Raw genomic sequence first — 12,956 nt, 5'->3', positions numbered from 1 at the left:
CTGCACCTTTGCTGATCTGTCCCAGTCTAGTGAGATAATATTACATGAACACAAGCTTGAAACGGCACACAGACATGTCACTCACCTCCAGCAACTGAGCCCAGAGTGAATCTGTAAGCAGACTCGGCAATCTGGAGCCAGATAGGCCTGCCTAAACCATGAGATTGCTGTGGGGGAGAAGAAAATATAAAAAAAAAAAAAAATGGAAAAGCATACAGCAAATGAAAAAAGCTATAATTTGGCTATGTTAATTTAAGATTCTGAAATAGATACTTTTACTATCGACATTTAAAAACCGTATCTGGCCAAATAGATAGAGTAGCTTTCCCCCCTCATTTTCACAAGCCTATTAATACTTCATTTATCTGCTACTATTGGGGAACACACTATCATTCTACAGAAGTGAATCTTTCAGGTAAATAAATATTTTAGGTATAAAATCTTTACGCCTTCTTTGCTTTAATCAACTTAAAATTGAAAAATCTTTCTAAAATGTACAAAAACTATCTTCTTTCCTCAATCAGAGAATACCGATCATAATCTACCATCTCTGGTAGATTAGATGAAGGTCAACATTAGACAGAAGGTCAACATATTCATACGACTATCATACGACCATTCATGCAACCAGGATCTAAGGCAGCTGTTTGTGCTATCTTCCCATGCTTGACAGCTATAACTTATTTTACCAACAGCCTCCTAGTTTGATTTTGATGCTTCCCTCCCATCTATCAAGGCTGGAGAAATCACATAACTAGCACCATCAGGATTAGACATAAGCAAGGTCAAAGACGTCTTTTTGGGCTAACGTGAAAATCTTTAATAGCTGCTATATTTCAAGAGTTCAGAGCCTTTGCCCCCTTACTTCTGGCTCTGAAGCTTAACCACTGAGGTTATCACTAGATAATTATAGTACTTCTCACCTATGCTACTGACCATCTGCTCTCCTACACCTATGTATTCCTCAATTCTGCCTATGCAAAGAGAACACCTGAAAGACTTGAAGATATCCTTGAGGCCTGGGGCTTGTAAATTTTTAAAAGGTTTCAAATCATCCTGTTGTATAGTTAGGTTGAGAGCCACTGTCCTAGCCATATTTGTAGTTCTAATACAAAATCTGTGTTGAAAATAAAGCAAATGGGAAAATCCTATTATGATTCAGAATGACATTTCATTGGTATCCCACAGCACTAACGACCTGAAATAATTTGTCTACAGTAATTGTCAGTCTTCTTTAATATTTTGATTATGAAAAATAGCAGCTACAAATGGTAACAGTCTGAATGAAATACTGTTTTATCATAAGAAAACTTGAAAAATATCAACTTGAACGAGCTTTTAAAACACTAGCATAATAAAAAAGTTTAGATACTCTCACTAGAATAATTTAATGGAAAGGGACTCCATGCCTAAAATCTAAAGGAAAGAAAAAAGTAAGCTAATCTACTTTGATTTGCTTTCATTTGTACAATCTCTTCAAAGTTCAATGAAGCAAGCTAAAAATGACAAAACCAGATATTTATTAACAATTTGGGAAGTAGCCTATAGAAAGGTTTTGTGTTCTTGTTTTGTAAATTTTGCACCACAGTAAGCATTTCTTTTAACAAAAGCATCTGATATCTAAATACTAATATTTACTACCTGAATGTGATCTCTGTAGGCAGAGATCTTTAAAACCTCATTATGCTTGCCACAGTGTTGTGGTTCAATAAATTCTATAGTAAGAAGGAAAATCAGTAATGTTTGATGAAAAGTCAATATGAAACCCTTGGAAAATCTGGCAATTAGTCAAATATCATCACTTCAAATAAAATCACTATTGTATAAATGTCAACTGTCCCAATATACCAAAGTTGTGTGTTTAGTCGCTCAGTCGTGTCTGACTCTTTGTGACCCCATGGACTGTAGCTCACCAGGCTCCTCTGTCCATGGGGATTCTCCAGACAAGAATACTGAAATGGGTTGCCATGCCCTCCTCCAGGGGCTCTTCCCAACCCAGGAATTGAACCCAGGTCTCCCGCATTGCAGGTCAATTCTTTATCTGAGCCACCAGGGAAATCCATACAATTAGCTGAAAGTATACATCCATTATACCTAAAACGGAATTTAATATATGGAAGAAACCATTATTTAAAAGGTGAGGGCTTCTCTGGTGCTCTAGGGGTTAAGAATCTGCCTGCTAATGCAGGGGACATGGTTCAATACCTGATGGGGAGGCCCACAGGCCACAGGGCAGCTAAGTTCTTGAGCCACAACTACTGAGCCCTCACACACGCCTAGATTCTGTGCTCTGCAACTAGAGAAAGCCCAACAAAGAGTAGTTCCTTGCTCTCTACAACTGGAGAAAGCCCCAGCACAGCCAAAAATAATCAATAAATAAATCTTAAATAAAATAAAAAGATGAAAAGTTGCACACAGGACATAATTATGATTTTGTAGGGGATACATCTTTTCCTAGTAAGTTAGCCCAAGCAACTACATAGCCATCCGTTATGCTTGATTTATATGCTGTAATAAGAGTGAGCAATTAATCATTTAATACTGATATTTTATTAGAAATTTTAAAAGGGAAAGAGAATATTTTAACAAAACCTTGTGTATAGTCTAATTTTTATTTATTCAGAGAACAGTTAAAAAAAAATATGCCATCCAAAAAGATAATTACTTTTTGTTTCATCTATTACTATAATAATGCTATTAATTTTATTTAGAAATTTGCTGTCCTCCAAAAGATGAAAGCACTTTACCAAGCACTCAGAATTGGCGACCAAATGTAGCTCTCAAGGGGTCCAATGTTTTTCTTTCTTTCTCGTTTTTTTTTTAATGGGAATAAAATTGCTTTACAATGTTGTGGTAGTTTCCAGTGTTTTTCAATCTTCTGGAAATAAATTCCCCTGTGAGACCATCAGAAGGGTGCTTGCTCTCAGCAATTTCTACCCACAGTTGAGACCACACTGTACTAATTTGTCAGTCAGTCCACTATACATACACAGGTAAGATGGCCACACTGTGGACAGGACAGGTGACTTGCCAAAGGTCTTACTGTGCAATGGGGAGTAAGCAGAGCGATGGCCTGTGTCACCCCACTGTCTTCTCCATCACCCTTTAAGTCAACAGTCTTCAACAACTGTTTCTGACTGAACACTCCTGCCAGGTACTATATGATTTCATTTATAAGTTATATGTATGTTTCACTGTACTGATTATATGCATAAAAATCTAAATAATACATTATTAAATTACATACAATATATATTCTAAACATACAAAAATAGAAATTATACAAGAATGAGAGTGAAAAAGTTGGCTTAAAGCTCAACATTCAGAAAACTAAGATCACGGCATCCGGTCCCATCATTTCACGGCAAATAGATGGTTAAGCAGTGGAATCAGTGGCTGACTTTATTTTTTTCAGCTCCAAAATCACTGCAGATGGTGATTGCAGCCATGAAATTTTTTAAAAGACACTTGCTTCTTGGTAGGAAAGTTATGACCAACCTAGACAGCATATTGAAAAGCAGAGACATTACTTTACCAACAAAGGCCCATCTAGTCAAGGCTATGGTTTTTCCAGTGGTCATATATGGATGTGAGAGTTGGACTGTGAAGAAAGCTGAGCATAGAAGAATTGATGCTTTTGAGCTGTGGTATTGGAGAAGACTCTTGAGAGTCCCTTAGACTGCAAGGAGATCCAACCAGTCCATCCTAAAGGAGATCAGTCCTGGGTGTTCATTAGAAGGACTGATGTTGAAGCTGAAACTCCAATACTTTGGCCACCTGATACAAAGAGCTAACTCATTTGAAAAGACCCTCATGCTGGGAAAGATTGAGGGCAGGAGGAGAAGGGGACGACAGAGGATGAGATGGTTGGATGGCATCACCGACTCAATGGACATGAGTTTGGGTAGGCTCCAGGAGTTGGTAATAGACAGGGAGGCTGGCGTGCTGTGGTTCATGGGGTCGCAAAGAGTCAGACATGACTGAGTGACTGAACTGAACTGAACCAAAATAATTTAAATTTTATTTTGCACTTATTAATGCAAAATCCTTCTTGGTGTCACTGTAAAGTATTATATTAACTGAAAATACTTCAGTCAGTTTTTCAAATATTGATTGAATACAATGAGGCTAACTAGTTAATTCTGATATGCTGTTTCAAGGACAATTCATTTGAAAACAAATGTAATCTGTGTATCTTTGAGGCAAAAATGATGTTCAACATCAAATATTTTATTTTATTTATTTATTTTTTGAAGAACATCAAATATTTTAAAGAAATTAAAGTTATGGCGTTTTGGCTTAGATTTTAAAACCTTTCATAACCACTATAGCTGTTATACTATCTCTATAGCACATATGGTTTTAATCTCTAATCACGCACACATGAAACTTTTCTGAAATTAGAGTTTCTCAATCACAAAACTGGGTGAAAATAAATCTCATTCTCATAGAATATGAATTATTTCCAATCATGACTCCTTTTAAAAGAATATGTTGAATTTAAAACTCACTGACTAAAACAGCTATGACCCCAAATAAGAATCAAGTACTGGGGAGGGGCAAGATAGGGGTGTGGGCCAGATTTGGTATCCTGATAAGTGGAACCTAAAATATGACAAAAAGGAACTATCTGTGAAACAGACACACAGATATAGAGAACAGAACTGTGGTTGCCAGGTGGGCAGGGGAGGGAAGAATTGGGAGTTTGGGATTAGCAGATGCAAACTATCACATATAGGACGGATAAACAAGAAGGTCTTCCTGTATAGCAGAGGGAATTATATTCAATATCTTGAACCATAACAGAAAAGACTATGAAAAACAGTGAGTGTATACGTGTATAACTGAGTCGCTTTGCCGTACAGTAGAAATTAAACACAACATTATAAATCAACTGTACAATAAAATTTTTTAAAAAACTAAAACGAAAGGGGGAGTATGTGATTAAGAGACAAACTACTATGTATAAAACAAAGAAGTAAAAAGGATACAGTCATTATTTTGTAATAACTTTAAATGGAGTATAATCTATAAAAATACTGAACCACTGTTACATACCTGAAATTAACGTAATGTTGTAAGTCAACTATACCTCAATTAAACAAAGAATCAAGTAACCACTAATTCCCTTATTCATATAAAAGGTTTCTCCTGTGTTCAATCATATATTTTCTTTATATACTCGTCCTTTAAAGAATGTTTTTAAGCCCTACAAAATCCTATGAACACTGTAGGGATTATACTGTGATTTAATCCTTAACTAAAAACATCTTTAAATACCCAAATGCCTTTTGAAAGAAATGTCATCTCCACCCTTATTAAATAGCATTTATTTTTTTAAAAGCATACAATATACGGCTACTAAGGGTTTTTTTGTTTCTTTTTTTTAGACTTAGCTATCACTTATGGTTCACTTATATTCAGGTATGTAAATTAATATAATTAATGCTATGGATTTCACTTCATGAATATTCATAAGTGCAATGCTACTGTAGCTGTCATCTCTATTAATGACTGTATACTGAATTTTTTAGCATTTAGGCTGAAAGAAAATCTCAGCACTAAGAAGATCACCCACCGTGAACAAATGGGCCAAAGGAAAGAGGCACTCTTTTCCTTAAGGTTATGATTATGATCATGAAGGTGATATTTAACAAGATTAATTAAGTGTTTTTCAAAGCACAATAAGAGCTGAGAACCTTAAACGGTTTTTAACCTGCTCTCTAAGCTATGTGGATGATAGGAAATGAGGAAATGGTTCAAGATCTCATTTGCAGAAGAGACAGTTCTTTTACTTTGTCTTTAACCATAACTCATCCTATAAATGAGAATTAGATAATGCAAGATCATGTCAGTTAACAAGTCAAGCACCCTGCCCAAACCAAGCTACTTCACATAGTATGCCAACCCAATAAAAAGAAGTGCCTCTTCCAAATGGTACACTATTGATGAACAGAAAAAAAAAAAAAGGAAAGGCTAAAGTTTTTTATACTGAGCATGGGTTGGGGCGGGAGGGGAAGACTAGACTTTATACCAACTAAAATGCATGACTGTAATGGCAAAATGTGCTGTGTGAAATCACTTCAGTCCTTTCTCTTTGCAATCCTATGGACTATACTATGCCTGCCAGGCTCCTCTGTCCATGGGATTCTCCAGGCAAGAATACTGGCATGGGTTGCCATGCCGTCCTCCAGGGGATCTCTCCAACCCAGGGATCAAACCCACATTTCTTATGTCTCTTGCATTGGCAGGAGGGTTCTTTCCCACTAGGGCAATGTGGGAAGCCCCCTAAAAGGTTAGGGGAAATAAAACAAAATTCTTTTGTCTGCAAATCACATCTACAAATTTAACACACCTGAATTTGAGCTCAGAAAACAAGACTATAATCCAAAGCTGTGACAGTCTATGAGATGGAAGAAAAAAAAATTATATATATACATACATATATACACACACATATATATATACATGGTGGTATAATCACTGAGTCGTATCTGACTCTTGCAATCCCATGGACTGTAACCTGCCAGACTCCTCTGTCCATGGGATTTCCCAGGCAAGAATACTAGAATGGATTGCCATTTCCTTCTCTCGGGGATCTTTCCCACTCAGGGATTGAACTGCTGTCTCCAACCCACGTCTCTTGCGTTGTAGGCAGATTTTTCACCTCTGAGCCAGCAGGGAAGACCATATTTGCATATATATTTCTCCCTAATGCTAAACAATATATAGTTCTTTCTGACTAAGAAGTGAGGTTAAATTGTGTTAAAAACTGTAATAAGTCTTTAATTCTAACACTTTAAATGAGGTAAATGGTTAATAAATAGACAAATCTAGTATAGAAAAACCAATCTCTTCTTTTCTGAGAAGAGACTTCAATTTATGGTAAAATTATCACAGATGACAGGTGTTATAAATTAAAAAAAAAAAAGGAATCAGTAACTGGATTATAATGCTTCTATTTACTCAGCAGCTATCCAAAGTTTTAAAGAAGGTCTATTAGAATGAAAAATGCACAGACAAACTCCTATGTCTAAGAAATGCTATACATGAAACAGAGGGAAAAATCATTCTAATAATGTTCTGACAGAACCCAAGCCATCTTATATTTCTAAAGTTTCTTGTGCAAGTGTGCTGCAGCTTAAATATAATTTCCCACAGAAACAAAACTTTTAAAAAAGTATGTATATTCCCAAGCAGGTCCATCATAGATAAAATTTACCCCATATAGTTGAAAAAGTAATTATGTGATATACAGTAAAGAAAAAATAAAGAAGTTGTCTACCCATTCTCATATTGGACTAGAATTGGTCTTTAATCTCTAAAGCGCTTCATGGTCCAAAAATGTCACATTCTCTTCTCTCTGCAACCCACCTTCTTTTATTTAACTCATTTTAATCAAATGAAAATATCCATTTTTCTCATTGCTTATCTCTATTCCTCCACCTCCTAAACACTTGCCACTGTCATATGTAAGCCTGGCCAATATGGACAGTATAAAGTGGCATCAAATTGCAGTTTTACTATGTATTCTTTTCTGTTTACTAATGATACAGAATTCCCCCCCCCCTTCTTTCTTCCCTCCCTCCTTCCTTCCCCCATTTGGATATCTTCTTTCTCTTCTGTGTAGCCTGTCTTCTCACCCTTTTGGTGATATGTTTTAATGAACAAAGGTTCTTAAATTTAATGAAGTTCAATTTTTTTTTATGACAAGTATTTTATGCCCTGTTTGTAAAAATCTGTTTATCTTTTGATTATGAATATAGTCTATGTTATCTTCTCTAAGCTTTTATCTTTCAAGTTTAGAACACCCCAGGTGGAATAGATTTTGGGGTATGGTGTGGGATGGGAATTTTTTTTGTATATGATATCCATCAATCAAAGTTGTTAAAAAAAATACAATACAGAATTTCAGCCAGCACAAAACTTTAAAAAGTGAAACATTTCAGGCAATAAAGGAGAAGACACAAGATATAATTCTTCCTCACTTGCCATTCTTCTAAGGAAAGTAGATGAGGGTGAATGAAGGAGTTGTGTCATATCTGTCTTTGAGTTCAACTTGGAGTTTGCTCAGATAGCCTTCTCATATTTAACATCTACCGCAACAACAATAGCAGTCAACATGTACTGCATACTTAGTAGGTGTAAGTGCACGACCTCATGTGATTCTCACAATAATCCTGTGAGATGGATACTACGCTCTCTACTTAATAAATGATGAAACTGACACAGGAAAGATGTTACCTAATCAGCGCCCAAGTTCTTAAACTCTGCCTCTCTCATAACTTTTATTTCTGAGCTCAGAGATCCTCCATCACGCACATGTGTTTTCATAACTTTCACAGGCTGAGATAACACAACATGCCATTCTTCCTGTTTTTTGTGTAGGTTTCAAGAAAATTCCTATAAGGAAATACTCTACATACAACATCTAAATAATTATGTACTTCTAGTTTGATAACATAGGAAAAGAGAATCAAAAGTGTCTTCTTGAAGTAACATGGACATAGTTATGGTTAGCACTACTGTGATTTCGCGGTCTAGAGAAGTCTTAAAAACAAGTCACTAAAATTACAGTCTATATGGCTACCTTAGAATGCTTCATAGTAATAAGTTTAAAATAATTTTACTAAGAAAAGCTTTTTCTAGATTGAAAACTGCAAGAAGTTTATTACTTTGTTTGCTGTAAGAACTTAGGCATGCTAAGTCACTTCAGTTGTTTCCGACTCTGTGCGACCCCACAGACGGCAGTCCACCAGGCTCCCCCATCCCTGGGATTCTCCAGGCAAGAACACTGGAGTGGGCTGCCATTTCCTTCTCCAATGCATGAAAGTGAAAAGTCAAAGTGAAGTCGCTCAGTCGTGTCCGACTCTTAGCGACCCCATGGACTACAGCCTAACAGGCTCCTCCAACCATGGGATTTTCCAAGCAACAGGTACTGGAGTGGGGTGCCATTGCCTTCTCCGGAACTTAGGCATCTTTTTATATATTCTACTTAGGTCCTAGCCTATATTCCTCATAAATCTTTTAATGTTACAAGGAAAAACAGAGATACATTAAAATTTTTGAAAAAGAAAAAAATCCATTGCTTCACATAATTTTTACAGGATGCAGGAACTTGAAGGATTCTTAGATCTGCAGGTACTCGTTTTACTAAAGGAGAAACCGAGGACCATAGAAACTTACACCAGATACCAAAGACAGTCAAGATCAGATTTTTACAATGGTTGTAACTAGGGATATTAATTTGAATCCCTCTTAAATAATATTCATATGTGTGTTTCCATGAAATTCTAAAATTATTTATGACTTCTTTAAGTTTTATTTTTTCCATGTGTTGTTTTTACAATGATTTATTTACAGGAAAAAAAACAGATTTTAAATCTTCATTTTTATTTCTTTATTCCAAACTCTCAGCAATGTGTGTGTGTGTTCAATCGTTCAGTCATGTCCAACTCTGTGCAAGCCCACAGACTGTAGCCTTCTAGTTCCTTTGTCCATGGAATTTTCCAGGCGAGAATACTGGAGTGGGGTACCATTTCTTCCTCCAGGGGATCTTTCCGACCCAAGGACCAAACCCACATCTCTTAACGTCTCCTGCATTGGCAGGTGGAGTCTTCACCTGTGCCACCTGGGAAGCCCAACCCCTCAGCAATAAGACTACCCTATCTAACTGATATGTGAAAGAAAAATAAACAATACAGGCTCTGAGTGTCCTCCTTTGGGACCAATATAAGTACACCCAGGATGTCAACCTGTTCTCTGGAGACTGCAGGTCCCCATGCCATTCTACCAGTTCGGGAAAAGGAAGAGAAGGCACACTACCACCACCGTGGATGCCAATCAGAAACACAGTGAGAGAGAATGGTGGTTTCTATCACTGCCCATTTTCTAAGTAACTGACAAGAGCTTGGAGCATCAGCACTGCCACTGAAGGCAGGCAAATCTTCTAATCTGTCTTCAAGAAAATTTCCAACAGTAGCAGAATTACAACACCTTCCTAAGGAATCAGAACTATGAGCAATGCAGACTTAGGGCGCCAAAGATTACAAAAGCCACCTTCATTGATGGCCTCCAGCAAAACAGCTAGGAGCGAGAAAGGCCAGTAAAATAAGAAGAGCACCAGAAATGTTGAAATAGGAGGAAATGAGTTGGGTTTTTTAATTCATTACACTGTTTTTAATAAGCTGAATGAGATATTCCCCAGTTAACAATTATTAAGGACACCTCCCAAGGAAAGCTTTATTCATAGACATATAACACTAAAAAAAAAACTCCTTTTGAAATGAAATTTTTCAAACTTCAAGAAAAAATGCTTGTTTATAAAATGTGTACTATATAAAATTATATTCAGTAAGAGCTCTTTAAATATTTTAACACATCTCCAAATTTTAAATAATTTTATTAAATTTTACTATAAATCAATGAATTGGAATAAATCCACCTATTTTTTTTTAAAGTATCTGAGAACTTATAGCAAAAATAAACTTTGAAGGCAGCAAATAAGAGCTTTTTACTACTAAAGAGGCTAAATCTCAGTGGGTTACTGATATATTTTAATTTACAGGAAGCTTTACTACACCCCAACAAAGTATTAACATAAAATGTAGATATAAAAGCAATTAGTTTCCATTCTCAATTTACTTACCTGACTATAGCACTATTATAAAAACTTGTAACTAAAATTCTATTTTGTAAATTTCTTAGCAACCTTTAAATAAGATCTTATAATACCTATGAAGTTTCTGATTATTACACAGAGTAAAACTGAACATTCTAATTTGTTTCCGAGGCAGAATCATCATTCCATGGAGCTCAAACGGAAGAAAGTTTTGCTACTGAAACTTCCCACAGTGAATCACACTCAGATACCTTGATGTTTTGCTAGCACATCTAGCTACTCATCAATGTGGTAGCAGCAAAATAGACAGGGGCCTTTTCCATGGTATGCCAATGTAGCTTCTCTCTCTCTCTCTCCCCACCCCCCCCCTCTCGTCTCCTGTCTTCTTCCCCTCCAGCCCCCGTCTCCCCTCACCCTCCCCACGTCTCCTAGCCTCATAGTGTATCACAGTCTTCTAAAGAATCATGAGGGAACAGGTCTCATGTCTGTTAGACAAGGACTAGCCCTCCTATAACCTTCATCCCCAGCCCCAAAACTATGTGACCACCACTGCAACTGAGGCTTCTTCCAAATGCGTCAGAAATAGGGTTTCAGTTTAAAACAAGATTTTTTAAAAATCTGCTCAATTCCACTCTTCAAGGTAATATCATGGAGTTTATTTTCCTAACAAGAGAGTATTTTTGAAACCAGAAATAAGGCTGCAATAACTTTATAGGACTCAGAACTTACTGTTTTTATCACTCTTAACATAAACAAAAAACTAATATTATCAAAAATGTAATAATAATCAAGGTTTTCTTTCTGGTTCATTATTTACATAGTTTTCCTGTGTTATTGTTGTAATCTAAAAGACACTATAGTGAAAGATTCTCAGTCAAAGATACATTTCAGTAGAGGAACGTCTTGTATTTTAAAGTCTTCCCTGGTGGCTCAGACAGTAAAGCGTCTGTCTACAATGCGGGAGACCCGGGTTCGTTCCCTGGGTTGGGAAGATCCCCTGGAGAAGGCAATGTCAATCCACTCCAGTACTATTGCCTGGAAAATCGCATGGACAGAGGAGCCTGGTAGGCTACAGTCCATGGGGTCGCAAAGAGTCGGACACACAAAGAGTGTTATTGTTGTAATCTATAAGACACTACTGTGAAAGATTCTCAAAGACTGATTTCAGTAGAGGAATGTCTTGTATTTTAAAAACCCTATAAATACCAGTTTGATAATACAAAGTGAACTTCACACTAATCTTTAAATGTCACTAGGCAAATGAAAGTGAAAGACTGCTACTCTGGGGGAGGGAAGCCAAGCCCATCTATGTCTACAGTCTTATTTTCCTTATCTTAAAAAGCTAAAAGAAGGAAAACAAACAAACAAAAAAAAAACACAAACATAAATCTACCTGCCCCATAAGAATACTCTATAAGGGTGGGGGTAACAGTTTTATAAAGGTAATCTTTGTGCTAAGTAAAGTCTTTCTGTAAATCATGTTTTCATTTCCATAGGTTCAGAAGGTTCAGGCTGTCATGTCCATACTACTTTAGCATTTTTGAAGATGATTCTGTTTGAGATGCCTCCTACCTGTCTCTGAAGTTCTGCCAGGTTGTAAGGTAAGGCTCCTTCAGCCAGCGGGGCTATTCTCTCAATATCTGCCAAAGTCAAGCGCCTTCAGGCAAAAATATGGGAAAGAAAGAACTGTTAGACACTGACAGGCACCTCATACTAAGATCACCTTTCTTCAGAAAGAAAAGGGTAAAAAAGAACTATAGTTTAAAAGTAGTATTTCTCTAGTCACACAGATAATTTTAGTAAGAGGGAAAAAAAAAAACTTCAGACCTTGCTTGCCACACAAAAAGCAAAAGACTGTAAAGAAATAATAGAGAGTACACAAATTTAATAACTCTAAAGATAGATTTAAAAAACTAAAGAAATAATTCTTCTCAGAAACAAAGTATAAACACTGACTGTTCAGTTCATACACATTTAATATATTTCTTTAGCATACATCTTTAATGCTTAAGTGCAAAGTATCTTGAGAAGGATAAACACAAAAGTGATAGATACTGGTTGCCTTTAAGGGTAGAAGGGAGAAGGGGTGGGAGATGTTTTTACAGCAGGCTCTTTAAAACTCTTGAGTTTTGAACTGAGTGAATGAACTACTGTTTTAAAATAAGTGTATTCCATGATCCAGGTAGTAGGTCACTTCAGATCCAGTTTTGAGAAGCACGCTTTGCAAGCTTTTATTATCATGAAGGATGTTCAATACCTTTACTACAAATGTAAATTCTAGATGGATGAGGTATGGGCCTGATATTTCATGTCAATCATCAAAGACTGGCTGGTT

General features: G+C 36.4%; 1 protein-coding gene across 3 annotated transcripts in view; it reads right to left on the bottom strand.

Moving 5' to 3' along the window:
* Positions 1–12,956, bottom strand: part of SLC25A12 (solute carrier family 25 member 12) — a 101,189-nt gene that overhangs the window by 28,708 nt on the left and 59,525 nt on the right. For all 3 annotated transcript variants that reach the window (XM_055572232.1, XM_055572231.1, XM_055572233.1), the window contains 2 exons: positions 12,194–12,278; positions 86–167 (listed from right to left, as the gene is read on the bottom strand). In XM_055572232.1, coding sequence (XP_055428207.1) covers positions 86–167; positions 12,194–12,278 — 167 coding nt within the window. The remainder of the gene's footprint in view (positions 1–85; positions 168–12,193; positions 12,279–12,956) is intronic.

This window comes from Bubalus kerabau, chromosome 3, assembly GCF_029407905.1.
Source record: "Bubalus kerabau isolate K-KA32 ecotype Philippines breed swamp buffalo chromosome 3, PCC_UOA_SB_1v2, whole genome shotgun sequence".
Lineage (NCBI taxonomy): Eukaryota > Metazoa > Chordata > Mammalia > Artiodactyla > Bovidae > Bubalus > Bubalus kerabau.
The sequence above is the reverse complement of the archived record's forward strand: the minus strand, read 5'-3'. Positions and strand labels throughout refer to the sequence as shown.